At 45.2% G+C, this 19,828-nt stretch overlaps 1 protein-coding gene across 1 annotated transcript; it reads right to left on the reverse strand.

Moving 5' to 3' along the window:
- Positions 1-6,893: 6,893 nt before the first annotated feature.
- Positions 6,894-9,021, reverse strand: LOC120662848. The gene is made up of 3 exons (XM_039941912.1): positions 8,991-9,021; positions 8,209-8,662; positions 6,894-7,188 (listed from the first exon to the last, which is right to left on the reverse strand). Exons 1-3 carry the CDS (start codon positions 9,019-9,021, stop codon positions 6,894-6,896), a joined length of 780 nt encoding a protein of 259 aa, XP_039797846.1.
- Between the last annotated feature and the right edge of the window lie 10,807 nt (positions 9,022-19,828).

Here is a 19,828-nt window from a genome sequence, read left to right on the forward strand (position 1 = left end):
AGATGGGTGATCTTTCTAGGAGAAATTGGAGCCCTCATGAATGACTATGGCACTCTCTATGCATACGGCACTAATCTAGTCGATAGAGGTAAAAAATTGCCAGACTTGATGAGTTGTGGAATTTCGATACATCTGCACTGCAGCAGAGTAGACTTAATACTCCTTAGCAATGACCTTTTGATACTCGACATAAGTGTTAACCACCTGACCGGAAATTGTAGATTACAACTGGAGCCACCCCTGCAAGAACAGAAATGGATTTCTTAAGTTACTCAGTTTTATGCTGAAAAGGTCAGGATAGATACCTGCCTTAGCTATCTAGAATGAACAATGTTTTGCAAAGACTAAAAAAATATTATACTTATGTCCTGCATTTTTCTGACGCTGTGGTTATTCCACAGCAACACTTGCCCCCAGAGACTCATTTTCTTGATATAGTGATATACACAAAACGCGATCGGCCCACACTTACTCTTTTTTTGTATGCAGGTCAGACAAACTTTTGTTTCACTCAATTGCAGATAGTTTGTTTCGTTTCTTTCTAGATGTATCAGATGGAAACATAATCAAAGACTATCTTAATATCTGTTATGAATAGCATTTGTAGTCATCATGAGGGCTCTAGGCCCGAATATATACATGTACAAGTATTAGGAAATATACACAAAACCCCTTATACAATGGGGAAACTACAAGATACACATATATATCTAACACACCCCCTCAAACTCAAGGTGGATCAACGACACTGAGTTTGGAGAGATAGAACCTGTGCTGAACTCTGGTCTGTGCCTTCGTAAAGAAATCTGCCAACTGAAGCTCTGAAGGCATATACTGAAGAGTAATAACATCATCATGTACCTGTGCTCGTGTATATGAAGCATCAACACCAATGTGTTTAGTAAGCTCATGCTTCACCGGATCACGAGCAATGCTGATGGCACATGTACTGTTAGACAAAAGAGGAGTCGGCCCATAAACAGAAACACCAAAATCCTCAAGCAACCATCGCAGCCAAGTAACCTCTGCTGTCACAAGAGCCAAAGCTCGCAACTCAGCCTCTGCACTCGAACGAGAAAACTGCTACTTGCTTCTTAGTCTTCTAAGTAATGAGAGAACCACCAAGAAAAACACAGTTAGCAGAAAGAGATCGACGATCAGAGGAATCACTAGCCCAAGTAGCATCAGAATATGGCTGAAGCTGTAAGGAGCTGGAGCGCGGAAAGAACAAGCGACGAGATATGGTCCCACGAAGATAACGTAGAACACGAAGGAGATGACTATAGTGAAGCTGAGTGGGAGCAGACACAAACTGACTCAGGATATGTACATCATATGAGATATCAGGACGAGTAACACCAAGATAGACAAGACTCCCAACAATATGACGATAACGAGTGGGATCTGCAAGAAGCCCCCCATCGGTGGCACGAAGATGAACATTAAGTTCCATGGGAGTCTCTACAGTACGATGGTCAGTGAGAGAAGCACGATCAAGAAGATCCTGAATGTATTTTTCTTGCGATAGATAAAAACCCTGAGGTGTGGAAGAAACCTCGATCCCAAGAAAGTAACGGAGAGGACCTAGATCAGACATAAGAAACTGTTCACTGAGACGTGCCTTCACAAAGACAATAAACTGAGGGTCATCTCCTGTGATGATCATGTCATCAACATAAAGAAGGAGAAGAGTCCGACCACAAGAGGAAGTGTGAACAAAGAGCGCAGGATCATGAGTACTGGCAGAAAAGCCAGCAGCAGTGACCACAGAGGCAAAACGCTGAAACCAAGCACGAGGAGCTTGCTTGAGGCCATAAAGCGAGCGGCGAAGACGACAAACCATACCCTCAGGGACCGAATACCCAGGTGGCGGCTGCATATACACTTCCTCACGGAGTTCACCATTAAGAAAGGCATTCTTCACATCAAGCTAAGATATAGACCACTCACGAACAGAAGCCACAACAAGGAGAGTGTGAACCGTGGTCATATGAGCCACAGGTGCAAAAAGTCTCATCATAGTTCCGACCATGCTCTTGCTGAAAACCACGCGCTACAAGACGAGCTTTGTAGCGCTCAAGAGAACCATCAGAGCGGGTCTTAACCTTGTAAACCCACTTACAAGTGATAGGACGGACATGTGCAGGAATGGGAACAAGATCCCATGTGCCAGTGCGCTCAAGAGCAGCAATCTCCTCTGCCATAGCATGCTGTCATTCCTGATGATGAATGGCATCACGATAAGAAGTAGGCTCAGAAAGAACAGTACCAGTAAATCCAAGCCTATCAGGAGGCCGAATTGACTGTCGATCACGAAGAGCATACCGTGTAGAACCCACAGCAGAAGTTGTCTCATCAGGAAGAGATGATACATCAGAAGAAGATGAATCATCAAGATGAGAAGGTGCAACAGAGGTAGATGGCTCATCAGAAGGAGATGGCACATCAGAAGATGGTTTCGCAACCCGTCGAGTACGTGTGTAAACACGTGTGACAGGCGGTTTACTGTCATAAGCAGTGCCCACAGGAACCGGTGGAATATCCTCCGAAAAAGAAGGTACCACAGATGAAGGAGCCATAGAAGAAGACTCCACAAGTGAAGGAACTACAGGAGACTCGACAGAAACCTCAGAGGAAGGCACTAGATGTGGAGGGGCAATAGGAGTATCAGGAGGAAACAGTAGGAAAGAGAGTGGCTCAATGACAGATGCATGAGAAGCATCAGGAGAAGGACGAGGATAAAAAGGACGAGACTCATCAAAAGTAACATCTCGTGAAACCCTTATCCGACGGCCAACAGATCCCAACAACGATACCCCTTATGCTCAGCACTATATCCCAAGAAAACACACTCAACAGATTGAGCGGTCAGCTTAGTGCGCTCACGAGGTGCAAGAAGCACATAGCACACACATCCAAAAAGGCGAAGACAAGAATAGTCAAGAAGCTTACCACTAAGACGCTCATACGGAATCCCACCATGAAGAGAGGATGAGGGCTGAATATTAATCAGATAAGTGGCAGTGGAAATAGCTTCGGCCCAAAAATGGGGTGGAATAGAAGAAGCAATCATAAGAGCACGAGCAATCTCAAGCAAATGACGATGCTTACGCTCAGCGACACCATTCTGAGCATGAGCACCAGGACAAGAGAATTGAACAAGAGTGCCTTGCTCAGAAAGAAACTGACGAAGTGCTCCAGATAAACACTCCCCAGCAGAATCAGCACGAAAGACCCTAATAGAAGTATCAAACTGAGTACGGATCATGATTGCAAAATCTTTATAGATAGACAAAGCCTCACTACAATTTTTCATAAAGTAAACCCATGTGTGGCGAGAAAAATCATCTAAAAATGATATAATATCTATGGCCTCCTTTCGAAACGAAGGGAGCCGGACCCTATACATCAGAATGAACAAGATCAAAAGGATGTTTCAACTCTGATTCACTAGAATAATAAGGAAGCTGGAGCTATTTTCCTAGACGACAACCCTGACACTGTTCTAAAGATACATCACCTGAGACTGGCCCTAAAAGACCACAATGAACGAGCGTAGACAGACGCGAGCCACAGAGATGTCCCAAGCGATGATGCCACTAAGCAAAAGATGATGTGGATGACGTAGATGCAGCAGACCCAACAAGACTGGCAGAGGTAGCGGAAGGAAGACGAAGCCAGTCAAGCTCCCAAAGACGCTGAGAATCACTCCGACGAGGGCCAGTACCAACCAGGAGACTTGTGCGGTCCTGAATACAACAAGAGTCAGAATCAAGGATCACACGACAACCATGATGAGTGAGTTGGCCAGCAGAGATAAGCTGCATGGTTAGTTTGGGAACATAAGAAACAGCAGGGACATGAAAAGAGGGAGACGAAAGAGTTCCCTGCCCTGCAACAGAGAGAGATGATCCATCCGCAGTTTGAACAGTGATAGGAATAGATGGTGTACTAATGGAAGAAAGACTGGTGCGATCAGGAGTCATATGAAAAGAAGCACCAGAATCTAGAATCCAAGGAAAATTACCTGAAGAAGACTGAGAAGCAGTAGCAGCATCTGACTGTGCAGAGGACTAAGTAACAGAACCAGTAGCTCCCGATGGTGTAGAGGCAGCAAGGCGACGAAGCAACATGAGCATCTTCTGTGTCTCAGAACCAGCAGAACTCCGCTGAGTGCCTCCAGTATCAGAACCACCAGCACTACCTGTACCTTGTGAAGCACGACCAGTACCACCTCGGTGAGACTGATCTTTCTTCTTCTTGAAGCAAAATGCCTCCACATGAGTTTTCTTACCACAATAGTCACAGTGAAGACGACCACCCCCTCCTCCCTCAGAAGAAGACGCTGCTGAAAGAGGCGCCTTGGGTGGAGGGGTGACCGCTGTAGACGAAGAAGACCGAGCAGCCAATACTGAAGAAGACAAAGACTGCAATAGACCAGCACTACGAAGACGAAGATCCTCATTACGAACAGCAGCAAGAGCCTCCATCAGAGAAACACAAGGCACACAAGAAACCAACTGAGCTCGAAGCTGCTCAAACTCATCTCGAAGACGACTCAAGAAGTCATAAGTGCGCCTAGTCTCCAGAGCAACCTTCTGAGCCTTACACGAGTCACAAGTGCTGGGTGACAATGGAGGACCAATGGAATCAAGCTGACGCCACACTGTAGACATCTGAGCATAGAAATCCTCAACTGTAGAATCCCCCTGGTGCAATAGATGTTCCTGACGTAGAGCAGCAATGTAGGTAGACTGACTAGTAGGCTCATAACGCTCAAGAAGAAAAACCCACATCTGATGTGTATGCTCAAAACCAACAATATCTGCAGAAATCTGCTCATCCATACTAGTAGCAAGAACAGCACCAGCACGAGCATCCTCATCCAACCATGTCCTGTATGCAACAAACTGAGACGTATAGGACTCCATACTAGCATCATAATCATCAAGCATCTTTGTCTTCACATCATCAGTAGCTTTATCAGGAATAGTAGGCTTGACAGGAATAACAAGAGAAGATGGGTAGGGTATATCACCAGTAATGAACTCCCAAAGACGAAGACCACGCATGTGCCATCGAAAGCGAGAAACCCAATCACGATAGTTGGTGCCATTGAAAAGCACCGGACATCGTGTAATCTGCACACCACCGGATGGTGGAACAGAAGGAGACACCATCCCAAACAGCAACGGTCGTCGGCAAGAGCGCAAAGCAAAAGTGACGGTCGATGGCGAGAGCGCAAAATAAACGGCGGTAGCAGCAGAGTTTTTTTTTATTTTTTTAACTCACGAGGCTTACCTCCTCTGTAACTCGATTGACTTCAATCGAGCAAAACAGAGGAAGGCCAAAGACCGAGTGGAAGCTGACCCTGAGGCAGTAGCGCAGCCCAAGGTGGGCAGCAGCGCAGCCCGAGAGGCGGCGGCACGTCCGGCGGCGGCGAAGCCCGCGTCCAGCAGTGGCACGTCGAGCGCGCGGCCGGGCGGCAAGGGCGCGTCGAACGCGCGACTGGGCGGCGAAGGCACGTCGACGGCGGCCGATTTCCGGCGCTCGCTACCAAGGAGCCCAGCAGCAGCGCGTCCCCACGGATCCTGGTGGCGGCGGCTGGCGAGCAGTCCCGGCGGAGCGGATCTCCGCGGCGGGCGCGCAGATTCCGGCGGTGCAGATCTTGGCGAGGCAGCGGAAGACGGTGAGGCGACTCTGGCGGGCGGAGGATCGACGAATCGGGCGGACGAGCGGACAGAGGATCCCGGTGACGCCCAATTGATCCTCTGGGGAAGCTGCTCAATGAGGCAGCCGACGAATTGCACTCAAGTGCGTCATGCGGGGAGGATAGCCGATTGAGAGAGAAAACGAACCCTAACCCTAAATTTTGGCTCTGTATACCATGTTATGAATAGCACTTGTATTCATCATGAGGGCTCTAGGCCCAAATATATACATGTACAGGTATTAGGAAATATGCAAAAAACCCCTTATACAATGGGGAAACTACAAGATACACATATATATCTAACAATATCATCTCGGAGATCCTTATGCAAGCTCTTGAGTCTGCAGTAGTTTCTGCAACCAGATTTTCAATGACTGGATATCTGGACCTCAATCAAGGGAGTTCCTAATCAACCAGATAACCTACACTTTGTTTGAAGCACATAGTACCAAAAGTTTATCCTGGTACTTTCTTTTTTGAACATAGCATTCTGGTACTTTCAACCACATCCACAAGATGCTTGATTCAAATAGCAACCAGAAAATAATAGAAGCAGTAGGAAATATCATTCCACAATACCGAGTTATTCAGCATAGAGATCAAACAGCAAGATCCATCAAACTATTTAACACTTAGAAAACTGAAACACAACTTAATAAAGAAGGAGCAAAAGAAAACCAACGGAACATTAGAAGCATCTAATCTTCAAGTCAGGGTACCATGCAAGATAAACTGTAAAAATAGAGGTCTATCAAGGGAGCTCAACTCATCTTATTCGTTGCAAAAGACATGACATTGCAGCATCCAAGTGTTTAGGCACCCTATAAGATTAGACATTGCAGCATCCGAGTGTTTAGGCACTCTATAAGATTAACTCTTTTCCTCCCCTCTCTCACATTACATCGCCAGAAACAAAAAACAATTTTTGATAACTGAATAAATAGATGAAACTGAAGCATCTTTCCAGCCCCGGCCATACCCCAAAGTTGCTAAGCTAACTACGTGGTATCTTTCTTCCTATAAATAGTAAGACAAATGGCTAAATCTACAAGATATTTGAATGCATGAGCCGCTCATTATGCATCAAAGTTTTGAGCTAAAAAATTACAGATTAAACTAACTGATAGTCATCCCTGGACCAATTGACATGTGGCAAGTATCTGCGGTCTGGTGAAATCACCTAGTTATCTCTTCCAGTGTTGAGTCGCCGTCGTTGCGTTGGGCGATCATCAGGATCTTCATCAGGAAATTTTGCAGCTGAGGTAGAAGTGCCACACTCTTTTGGTACCACTGGTGGCGCTACAGCTGTGAGGACATAGAAACTGTTTCTATAAATGACATCAAAATAGATGCGGCCAAATCCATTGTCTCCAAATTCTACCCCATGACTGTTTAGAAAGATCAGATATGGCTTTCCACTTGAACCCCCTTCAAATCCATACCCGACGAACAGGACAAAATGTGATGCCTCGACCCTGTCATTGGGATTGGATGGATCAAGTGCAAAATTATATATATCATTTGGTCCCAAGGTTCTAAATAGCCGGCTATAGCCACTGCTATAGGCTGCTATAGCCTTTGAGGAGAAAACTAGGATATCCATCTCTTAGCTCTAAATGGCTAAATCCGCTAATAGCCGGTTATATCCCGCTATAGCAGCTAAATTATGGATTATTTAGCTAGCTAAATTATATAATTAGTCTTTATTTGTTATTAGTTTAGTAATGAACTTCATCTCATTTACAAAACTTAGTATTTCATCAACGATGTAACAAGGGAAATGAAGCCCAAGACGTACATAAGTCAATGATATTTTCTTGATTTCATATTTGTATGCAAAATTACTTATAGATTTATGTATGGTATTGAAATAGAAATGCATAATTGTGAGAAGTTTCTAGAAGATTAGAGAGCATGCATGAATCATGGTTACCATGTTTCATGGTGAAATATGGAATACTCTAGAAATTAGATATTTGTATGACTAGATAAGAATGGGGAAAATTCTAAGGTTAGATATTTTGTAAAGCATTGTGTAGAAGATGGACACATGGCAAAATCATATGAGCCACAGAGTTCTATAAATAGGGGTGCTCCCCTCCCCCTCTTGCCATTCCATGGCATAAGATGTCTCAAATAGAAGATGGCAAGGTTGTCATGTAGTGTAGTGGTGTTATGTTAGGGTAGCGATATAAATAGTGCAAGAGTATTGTGTTGTACTAAGTTATGGTGAATAAAGAGTTGATTTCTCATATAGAGTTGGTCTCTCGTATTAGTGCCTAGGTGAAGATGGTAGGGGCGCCAATTTCTTAACATATGGTATTTATAGAACCGCTAAATGAGTTAGCTAGGCTATAACCCGCTATAGTCTTTCTTAGCCTTTACAAACACCAACCGCTAAATGTCTTAGCCCGCTATTTTAAACACTGTTTGGTCCAAGTGATATAAAAGCCTTAGCATCCAACGGAATACATCCCATAATAGGCTTGCCTTGCCTTATAAAGTCAGCTATTTTGTCAAACTGTGGCAACCTTGAATGCAGATAGCGAGTGAGCTTAATTCTCTGCTCTCCTTCCCAGCTGGCAGAGCTTGCCAAGACACCATTTTTCTGGAACAGTTGGATCACTGTCTTTTCACGCAAGTCTGAGGGGAGCTGGCTGTTGGACTCTTTTGCGAGCGTGCGGCTGGTGTGACTTTCGTAGTCCATGACCAAAGATCTTACATTGAATCTGATGTCACTAGTCTTGTGATTTGAGGCTGCGTCCTTCTGAACAGCCATTGCAGCTCCAGAACAGAAAGCTTCGAAGACGCAAGTATTGCCCTCAAGAGCATGAACCTCTGCAAGGATACTCTTGCCGTTGTATCGAGCATTGATCCAGGAAAACTCCACATTACCATTAGGCTGTGGCACGAGAACACTTTGCAGTTGGGCCTGGAATGCCATATTTCCTGCAGAAATGAATTGGGTATTTGATACTTGTTAGTTATATTGACGTTTTAAAGAAAATTTGATTGCTTGCAAAACTTGACAGGAAAGATGCAGTAAATATCGGAATTTGAGTTCAATTTTGATTTTTTAGTAAAGCGCAGTATATATATATGTGTGTGTGTGTGTGTGTGTGTGTGTGTGTGTGTGCTAATCTACACCCTAGGTGTAGAATAGCATTCTACACCCAGCAACGCGAACAAACCAGCCAAGCCACCCGACCGACCATCATCCGGTCCGACCCGATCAAGCCACCTGCTTGGCCCATGGCCCACCCGCCAATTCAATTACCCCACATCCTCTCCACACCTCCCCTTCCCATCGCCCCCAAACATAGCCCACGCGACCACGCTGCTCGATTCGGCGGCGGCGACGGGCGGATTCGATGGCGTGCGGGGGTGGAGGTGGATTCGGAGACATGCAGGAGGCGGCGGCGCACCTGCTCCTGCACACCCAAGCAGCCCCCCTTCCCCCCTCGCACCCGATCAGAGCTGCGGCGGCGGCGAGCGGCGTGGCGCGGAGGCGGTTCACGGGCCGCGGAGGCTGTGGTGGCGTCGCGACGCGGGGCGCGATGGCGGCTCGTCGGTGTCCTCGAGCAGCCAGGGTGCGGTGCCGGCGATGGATTGCGGCGGGGCGAGCGTGGCCGTGGGGCGCGTGATGAGCTGGGTTCTGCCCCCGGATCCTTGCGCGATGCCCGCAGCGGCCTCGAGCGATGCCGGGGTTACCTGACGCATGCCGGATTGCCGGTTATCCCCATGCCGTGTCGGGCGCTTGCGCGCGGCCTCGGGCGACCTCGAGCTGCTAGGGTGCGGGCCGAATGCATCCCTCCCATGTGCGCCCTTCCTTCCCTGCGTGACACCGACGAGGAGATGATGGCAGCCTGGCACGGAGCAGGGTGCGTGGGGAGTCGAGCGTGGAATCCCCCCTCCCCTCAGAGGAATGTGTTGCTGGCTTTAGGCGGATGCAGCACCCATGCCCGAGAGGAGTATGCTGAGAGGCTTGGGAATTGCTTAGTGCTGACGATCTGAACCGAGTAGTCAGTTCTCTATGCATTTTCAGTTCCGTAATTTTGTTATTGCAAGCATAATTATTCTTTTTTGTTGCTTAGTTTTGGACTCGGTACTATGTTATTTTTAGTAATTGTGTTAGCATCTAATATCAGTAATTTTCGATCATTACTAAACATTTGATGCTTTGAGTATAGTAGTTCAGTAGTCATAACTGAACTACTGGATCAAACAATGAAATACTAGACTACTGAACTGCATGATATTGAATAGAGCTCAGTAACCAAAATTACTAAAATTAAGAAAATAAACTACTGAATAAAAAACTACTGATCTTATGCAATTTTTATATATTCGGTAACTCAACATAGTTTGAATAGGCTAATTATCAAACTATCTAGAGCCGGATACTGATTTCGATGGCTAAATAAAACCAAAAACTACTGTAAACTACTGAACCCAACAATCACATTAGTTAGTATAGTAGTTGTATTAGCATCTAGTATCAGTAATTTGTTTATTAGGTTAGTAGTATCATGGCTCTTTTTTTCTTTGGTTCAGTAATATTCCCAACAACACAAATTTGTTAGGTTCAGTATATTGAGTAATTTAAATTAACATAATTTGAATAGACTAATTACTAAACCATCTAGAGTGGATACTGATCTGGATGGTTGAATGTTGATGCTCTAAATTGAGTTTTTAGCTAGTAGTTTTGTTACGATTTAGTATCAGTAATTTGTTAGGTTTAGTAGTTGGTCCAATTTTTTTATTACTGAGTAGTTAGTCTAGTAGTTTTATTAGCAATTTGTTATTTCAAGCACAATCATTTTTTATTATTTAGTCTAGGTATGCCTCTAGTAATCCAGTAATACTTACATAAATTGGTAATCTCTTGATACCCCAGAATTACTTGCTATTTTTCAGTAATTCTTTGTAAACCAGCAATACTATGTAGCACTTCACATATTCTCAGTAAAGCAGTAACCCACTAATTTAGTATCCTGCCAGTCTTGCTCTATTTTTCTCAATGGTCTTTTTAGAATTTTACTAGTGGCAGGTTCATGTGGGCTTGGCACTCTTTTTTCAAATCTATCACCTCATGCACATGACAGTGATAGTACTGAACTTCACAAGGGAGAGAGTTCCAAGTGAGGAAAAAGAGACCTCTTTTTTAAAAAAAATTGAAGGCTGCATGATAACAGTTAATCGTGAGTAATATGTATACATATGTGTAGTCAGCACCGAACAATATATGTATATGTTTTGATTCAGTAATCTATAGAAGCCTTTATTTATTTCAATATTGTGGACTTCTTCATTATTTTCCCTAGTATTGCTAGTGAATCATTAATTCTAGTAACACCACTGTACATGCTTGGATTCAGTAATAGGGATGTCCAGTTATTCAGTTGGGGATGGGGGCGCTTACGAGGTTTGTGAACAGAACTTCAATAGGCGAGGTGTAAGCACCGTGAGGTGTGAAGCGATGATTTTATGTGAATTCAGTAATTTTAGATTTATGTATAGCGCCTGTGTTTTGATTCAGTTACCAAGAGATTCATAAAACAAATGTTCAGTTGATGTTTGGATCCAGTAACCGAGAGCATCTGTTCAGTATTTATGCAATTTGTAGTAATTTCTTCCGTTATTCAGTTTTATGTCCATCCATTAAATTTTTTATTTTCTTACATGATTTTTTTGCCTTCAACAATGGTGTACCAACAGTTACTCGGTACTTTTCTTATGCAGATCCACTAATGGTTTATGTATATGCCAGACTCAGTAATTCATAAATCCAGTAGTTCAGTATTTTATTTATTGAATTCACCAATGGTCACGCTGTTCTAGCACAACTTTCTTATTGTGCCTCCCCCGAAGGAGTAATTGAATTGTTGCTTATTCTTCATTGTCCTGTTCTTCTTGATAAGAAAACCCGCAAGCATGATACACACTCTGTTGAACTCATATGCGACATCCAATGGCTCCAACTTAATCTTTTTTAACTATTGAAAAAAATACCAGACTACTAAACTGAAATACGGATCTACTGAAAAATACAGATGATTGAGAGAGCTCATTAACTTAACAATACTAAAAACCACTGAACTACTGGATCAAACAACTAACTAATCAACAAGTCAAATGCTTCAGTTATATCTCACGGGAAGATTCAGTAATTTTTATGGAAACTCTTTCTGCTCGCCTCGATGCTGCCCACACACATACGACAGCCTTCAGGTACCACTACTCCCCGCATTTTTAACTGAAATATTAATACCGGAATACTAAACAATAATAGATTGAGAGAACTCATTACCTGAAAAATACTAGACTGCAAAAACTACTGAACAAATTTGATTTTTCGGTGAGGTGCCTCCTCCCCACATTTTTAACTGAAATATTAATACCGGGATACTAAACAATAATAGATTGAGAGAACTCATTACCTGAAAAATACTAGACTGTAAAAACTACTGAACAAATTTGATTTTCCGGTGAGGTGCCGACAACCGATGAATACATTTATTCAGTATCTGCATAACTGGACTATCAAGAAAAACAAATGTTCTACCACCATCAGTAACTAGCCATGGTACATAAATTCAGTAATTTATCGTATTCTAGCGGAAGAGTTCAGTAATTTTTGAATTCACAATCTGCTCCACGGAGAAGAAGGCATGGAGGGCCCTCACCCCCACTGCTAGCTCGAGCCGCAACCTGCCCAGCAGCGAGCTGCTACGCGCTCTACTCCGCTTGCCGCATGCAGCGCGACCCCTGGTCCTCGGGTTAGCACTGCTAGCTAGCCGCGCCGCCGCCCCCGCTGGTCACGATCCGCTCGCCTCTGGCCCCTGCTGCGCACCCGCTAGTGTCCCCTGCTCCTCAGCTACCCCGTGCAGCACGCGCGCCGGCCGCCACTCCTGTGCAGGCCGTGCCGCTCCGCGCGCTCCGGCCCTGCCACCGCCGACCTGCGCGCCGCCGCAGCCTCGCCCACGGGCCCACCTAAGTGCCGCCGCCGCCCTTGCCGTCCTGCGCGCGCTGCACGCAGCCTCGCCCGTTGCGCACCGCCGATCCGTGAGGTCTCGCACTCGCCGCTCGCGGCGCTCCGCACCACTCGCGACTCGTGCTCGTGAGCGAAGAAGATGGAGAGGTGGGGTGGACGGGTCGGAGTGGTGGGGTTATGGATCGGTTGGTTAGCTGGGTGGGTGTTAGGTTGGTTGGGCGGGTGTTAGGTGGGTTATATATATATATAAGGTATCGTATCTTCTGTATCAAGAGACAAACCCAACCTTCCCTCAAAAAAGAGACAAACACAACCTTCTTCAGGACCAAAAAATAGGAAATTTGTTTGGCAAAATCAAAACTTTCGTCTTCTGCTACATCTGCACTCTGCAGGTCCTCCTTCCTCACGCGCCAACCCACTCGGCGACTCTCTCCTGCACCGCCAATGCCCTGCGCGCGAGACACTGATGGTTTGATGCTGCCTTGCCACCTCCCTAGCCCCAGCCCACTCCACCGCAACGCCCTCGCAGCGCCGCCTACCCCGTGTTTGTGTCGCGTTAAACGGCTTCGGAAAGTATACTGCAGGTGACGACTACCGCCGCCGCCGTCACTGGCGGCATCCCCGCTCGGCCGCTCCCGCAACACAACGAAACAAAATCGTGAATGGCATTTGTAGGGAGGGAGACGGGATGGGGGAGGTCGGCATGGGGATGGGGATGGGGGTAGGAAGAGAGGGAAAATGGAGGTACCTGAGATCAAAACGATGGGGGTGGAGACGGCTGCGACGGCGAGGCGGTGAAGCAGCGTTGCTCGGAGCCTCGGACAGGACCGGGGTTTTAGGAAGTGAAACACTGATTGGGGTGGAGTCCGTGGAAGTTTTTTGCATTGACCCTTTGGAGAATCATATTTTGCAAGCGGACGATTTGGGAAAGAATTTCTTAAGGAAAAATAGACAATTTGGTCAGTTGGTCCCTTAACTTTGCTCTAAGTTAAAAGAGTTCGGCCTTCAACTTTGCTCTAAGGATCAAGTAGGTCCCTCAAGGCATTAGTCTTATGTATCATATTAGCGCAAGGACGAGTTTAACAAAAATGAAAGTTGAAAGGACTAAATTGGTCAATTTAAAAATTGACGGACAAATTCAACCCTCTCAGTAAAATTGAGGGATCAAATTGTCTATTTTGCCATTCTAAAATGACTATGCTAGACATCCCTCCAGCATTTTGAAGTCGAAGCTTCTTCCTCGGTCCACCATATCGATTGGTAAACATAAACATGCTTAAATGTATTTTCACGATTAGGATGTGGCACACACATGTTTTTAAAACCCATATACAAAAATTATTTATAGAAACAATTTTATATTTGTAGCAAATATATGCTCGGATAATCATATATTTTACAAAAGAAATTTATAGCAATTATCATGAGAATCATATATGAAAACTAGCCGCACGAGTGAGGATAAATTGTGCAGAAAAAACTTGTGTTGGTCTGTGAGGGCAGTCTATGTCCTAGATAAGCTGTCAGATGTAAACGGACCCGGCCTTGAGAAGGCGGGACGTTACACAAGTGCGGCATTCGATGGCTAGAACTTTAGAAGTACTCTTCAATAATATATACAGACTTGAAATTTGGAATAAATGTGATGGTTGCTTCTTAGAATTAAGGGCAATGCTTAATACCTGCAAGTAATAGTTCCTTTGCTCTCAGCTCACATCCAATAATTTGGAAGTTTCAAAATTATCCTTTGTTAACCACGGTGGTCACCTACTTGCTCTACAAAAAGGTCACATGTCCGGTCCTTTATAGAAAACTTTGTTAGCAATTTAACATGGCTCGATTCCTAGAAGAGTCAAATGTCAGTTGTCTGAACCAATTCTATGCATAAAGATAGAAACTACAAGTAAAATTTCATAGCACAAACAATGAAAGGCAGAAACCCTTTTTACTCTATTTAAGTACCTACACATTTTTTTCCTAAACTGAATCAAGTTTCGCACAAAAACAATGCACAAGTTGGGGGTCCCAAGAAAACAGAGGAAAATAGCTCGAAAACGAAGGGATCAGACAATATTTCTAATTTCATCTGAATGCACCATTCGTCCATTCCTCAAGAAATTTCACTCTGTTCGCAAATAAGCAACCACTTAAATAATCAGAAGGAGACTTAGAATAAATACAATAGAATAATGGAGTTCTCATTACTATTCAATTGTATAGTCGATCCCAGTTGAAAAAGGAAGATAGCTGGTCCCAGCTTCTCATATGATACACATTTCCTGAAAGAAATGACATTGTTCGAGAATAGTGTTGCCATCGATTTAAAATCTCTCAGCAATTGGCACAATGCATTTAGATTGGCTGAAAACTTCATTAAGCAAACCGTTTGGAGAGAATAGAATGAACATAATCAGTTGAGAGAATCAGCTTGACAAATTATTCATGAAATTCCAAACAAAAGATGTTCCCTCTATCAATGTTGGCAACCTATGCATCTGGATTGGAAGCTGCACATTCATCAACCAGCATCAAGAAAGCTAATCTCTTGTTTCTTTGTTTCCTCAGATTCTAGCGCTTCTACAGTTTGATGCTCTATGTGCTATAGCCCAAATTTGATATGGGGGATGAACCTGAGTAGTCACAAAGAGTATGAGCTAACTTGTTCTTCCCAAACCTGCATGGCAGCAAAGCACTGTTCTACTGAAATTGTATTAGAGCAGCCAAGGCTATTCTAAAAAAAAAAAAGGAAGGGCCAAAATTGATCGACTATAAAAAAGAACGTTTAGGGAACAGAAGTCCAACACAATGAGTTAAGACAGGGAATCAAGTTTTACTTCCAAAATATAGTAGCATTTTCATAATTAGTATTATCTCCTAAAAAGTTATTTTAATTGGTCAGGTCTCGATACTCATATCTGTCCACCTTTCCCACTAATAGATCCATAATATCTGCCAATAAACAATTTAAGACACTTCAATGAGCTCAATGGCATGCGCACACCTGTATCAAGCATTTCTTGGCCTCGGCCTATCGAGGCAAATGCATTGATCTAACAATTGTCACATCAAGTTTAAACATGGCCAGATGGACTATAGCTTTGAAAGTTCTCCACTCTCCCAGGATTTTAAATGTAGCCATCTTTCAACTGCTTATACACAATAAAATTGTCGTATTACGAATAAACCTTGTATAATTTTTATTTGCAGATTAAGTGCAAAAGTGCTTGACTGCTTTAGTTTGTGTAAGACTGCATAGATTTCTAACAGGAAAGAACCTGCATTTCTGTTGTTAGTAACTTTGCACTTCTTTTTTGTATTTCTACATTAATGTAAGCAATGTCAACATAATTTGTTTCAGTGTTTGTAGTTAGTTGGAAGTACAAACATTTTAAACTTGAACTATAATCTTTTCCACTTCGGAACAAATTTCACCTTGTATGATTTGGGTAGGCCTGAAAGCTGTGGCAACATACATCATATATACGACTGTCCTACAAATCAAACTCCACCAGATTTCTTCTCACAATGTAGCATATATTTTATTTTGAAGTAGTAGCATGTTTAAAACGATGTACTTTCAGCATACTTTATTGCGAAAAATAGGTCTGTGTTAACCTAGTATGGATATGGATGTAGAGGTAAGCAAATAAAGCATTTTGACAAAGATTCAGGAAGGATACTGAAGTAGAGACTGAGGATGAGCGAGCCTGTCTGTGTTTGTGGGTCTGGGCTGTTGATCCTGATGCAATAGCTAAGGAAGGGATACTCATGTTAGAGGAATCCGTAGAGTTGAGTGAGGAATTCCACAATGATTTCTTCACGCGTTTGGGCAACATGGAGTTGCGGGAGCTGAGGAATGAGACTGCAAGAATGCTAGATTACAAGGTCCTCATTCATCTTGATCGGCTGGTGGATTAATAACACCTTGCCACCAAGCAGTCCCTCTTGGAGGAGCTACGAGAGTGAGACTAGTGGCATACCCGATGAGTCAGTACAGGAAGAGTGGCCAGTAAAGCACAAGTTTTCATGGCAGCTAGGGGTCAAGGATGGCTGGTGGGTTTTGTCTACAGCCTCCATTCCCGGCTGGAAAGAAAGATGGAAGGGGAGTGAGACTGGTGCTTTGTCCCTCTGAGCTGGAAGCAGTAGACAAGGAGGTCGGGGGATGCAACACGGCGGAGGCTACTGGCGCTGATGCGCCGGAGTTGAAGGAGATGCCGGAGCTGCTGACGAAGCCGGCGGTATCCCCACCGGGAAAGCAGGGAAGCACGTGACCGAGCGACAGAACACTGACCCAATGAAGGTCGAAGTCCAAGCTGATCCGGTGGAACCAGAACCTTTTTGCCTTTCTGGTGAAAGATGTGATAACGAGGTGGCGCAGTGGGATTCCATGCTGGATGAAGCCAAGGGTGGAGCTGGGCAATGCAGGACATGTCCAGCCGTTAACTGAACTGATGCAGTCGGTGCAGCAGTCGAGGGGGGTTAGGCAGCTTACTGGAAGCCGACCCGATGAGAGACGAAGCCGTTGGAGGGGTTGACTTGGTCCTCGCAGGGAGTATTCACTGGCTGACTGGCATCACTGCTCTGAGGGGGCTAGTAAGGAGAACAACTCGCCGCTGGGCCGAATTAATGACACACCGAAAGATCTTGGGCCGCTACTGGACCCGGGGGTTACTAGGCCTGTTTTTACGCCCCAACTGGGCCACCCGGAGACGGAGCAGAGCGGTTTATGAGGTGGGGGAGAACAACCGCTTGCTCGTATTGCTGTAGCCACACAGGGTTGTCAGCTTCAGCTCCTGTTTGGGACCGCGATAGCGTTGCGAATGAGCAAGAAAAGCGGAAAAAAGCCTGCAGAACGCCTCGTGACAGACGCGCGCCCGCTGGCCGCGTGCGAAGACAAAACGCGGAATTTGAACTGGGCGGCTAAAAATCACAGAAGCGAGCTCGCGGCCGCGTTGCGCTTATTCGCCTCACGTTTATCGCCCACGCAGTCCCAAACAGGGCCTCAACAAGAACAGCCACTGCCTTTACAAGATAGTACAAATCTACCCTACACAAGGAAGCTGGCAAGGTCACTTCTGAACACACCACTACCGAAGAAAGCTTCTGTCGAGAGCGCTGCCTCTGCTCAGCAAGACACGAAGAGGAGGAGCACTAGGTTGGCTAACAAGCTGAAATCTTTTTTTTTTGAAATTAAACAAGCTGAAATCTGACCTCACAGTGGAACAGCAAGCCACTGCTTTGCTTATGAAGAAGTGCGGCATCATGGGACCTACGTGCATCTCATCAGTGTATTATGACGATTTCAACCCTCACACCCATGAGGTCCTTCTTGAGCTGCAAATTCAGCAAGCAATCATGTTGGGGATGAGAGTCCGCCAAGCAGTAGAGGGAGCACGTGTCAATAGCTCAAGAGAGAGTCCCCCTTGACCTCTTGGGTCAGCTATATATATATATATATATATATATATATATATATATATATATATATATATATATATATATATATATATATATGAGGGGATGAGGTAGCAATTTGTCTCCGGCCCCTTAATGAATACAATATTTACAAATAGTCTCTTGGGCCATCACATGAAGCCCATTTACAATATAGGTTGGGTTATTCCCCCAACAATAGCCCCTCAGCTACTTTGGTTTGATGAGTACAGCAAAACACAGTAGCTGAATTTATAAGGAGTGGCCCAGACCCATCAATGACTTCAGAGCCTTGGTTCCCGGGTGCTCTCACCCTTCGCGTCGGATGAGTCTCGTCGCATCTTCGGATCATTTTTCGTCGTCGCCGAAGTAGAAAAGCGGGCCGTAGTCGCCGTCGCGGAAGTCGAAAGCGAGCCCCTCGGGTCGAGCTCTGCCGACGCAGGCGAAGGCCGAAATCGTCGCTTGCCGAAGGTCGACGGCGGTGCTGATCGAAAGGCGTCGGCGTTTGCCGGAGCAGGCCTCGCACGTCGTTGTCGTAGCTAAGATCATGAGTGACCGTGTGTCACGATCATGCACGCTGAAGGGTCATTAAGAAAACTGGATGTCTCTGCAACCACGTGAGTACGACAAGTTCTCCCAAAGACCAATAGTAAACCGAAAGTATTTAAAAGGGGTCACCGAAGCCACCGTGGGTGCCCGTGCTGGGCCGCCTGTGGCCGCCTTCGTGGCGGGCTGAAGCCGGCGTGGGCCGAAGCTGGGGCGCTTCGCGATGTGCCGTTCTTTTTCCTGGCTGAAGCAGGTGTGGCGCTGAATGGAGTGATTTGGTTGCCTCTCCACTTAACTATAGGCTGAATAAATAAACTTGTTGCTCGTGCCCGATGAAGTACTGTGAAACCGAAGAGTAATGCATTGTTAAAGCGAAGAGTAAATAGATAAAATGCTGCCACGAAGGTATTTTTTATTTTTGACGAAGTGCAGAACACCGAAAGATATGTCAAAAATCAACTGAGCCAAGTCCGAGGGGCTTTGTCTCAGGGAGCATCGGTGCAGGACCGAAGGGGTAGTAAAAGATTAATCACCGAATGGAGACTGCACGTGGCCAATCAAAAATGCCCCTTACTGACGAAGACCCATGGCGGACGATGCCCCTGCGCCCTAACTGACGAAGACCCCGACTGATGAAATCAAATTCTGACGAAGATCATCATTGACGAAGGCCATTTCGGACAAAAGTCCCTGACCGACGAAGATCATTTCGGGTGAAGGTCTTTGACCGACAAAGACCATTTCTGATGAAGGCAATTTCTGACGAAGACCCAAGGCTGATGAAGGTTGTTGTTGCCCGATGAAGATCCATGGATGACGAAGGGTGACGCCTGACGAAGACCCATGGACGACGAAGACCCATTGATGATGTGGTGGAACGAACCGACGGGTAGGCGCCAAACTGTTGGGGATGAGAGTCCGCCAAGCAGTAGAGGGAGCACGTGTCAATAGCTCAAGAGAGAGCCCCCCTTGACCCCTTGGGTCAGCTATATATATAGGAGGGGAAGAGGTGACAATTTATCTCCGGCCCCTTGATGAATACAATATTCACAAATAGGCCCTTGGACCATCACATGAAGCTCATTTACAATATGAGTTAGGCCATTCACTCAACAAATAACACCCATCTCAAGTGTTAC

Source organism: Panicum virgatum, chromosome 2N (assembly GCF_016808335.1).
Source record: "Panicum virgatum strain AP13 chromosome 2N, P.virgatum_v5, whole genome shotgun sequence".
Classification (NCBI taxonomy): Eukaryota; Viridiplantae; Streptophyta; class Magnoliopsida; order Poales; family Poaceae; genus Panicum; species Panicum virgatum.

Excerpts from the sequence above, each read along its gene's own strand:
- LOC120662848 (XM_039941912.1), bottom strand. The coding sequence starts at position 9,021 with ATGGGAAGGGGAGGTGTGGAGAGGATGTGGG. Across the intron at positions 8,663-8,990 it reads AGGTGTGGAGAGGATGTGGG|GAAATATGGCATTCCAGGCC; the intron begins GTAATTGAATTG and ends TCATTTCTGCAG. Across the intron at positions 7,189-8,208 it reads AAAATAGCTGACTTTATAAG|GGTCGAGGCATCACATTTTG; the intron begins GCAAGGCAAGCC and ends TCCCAATGACAG.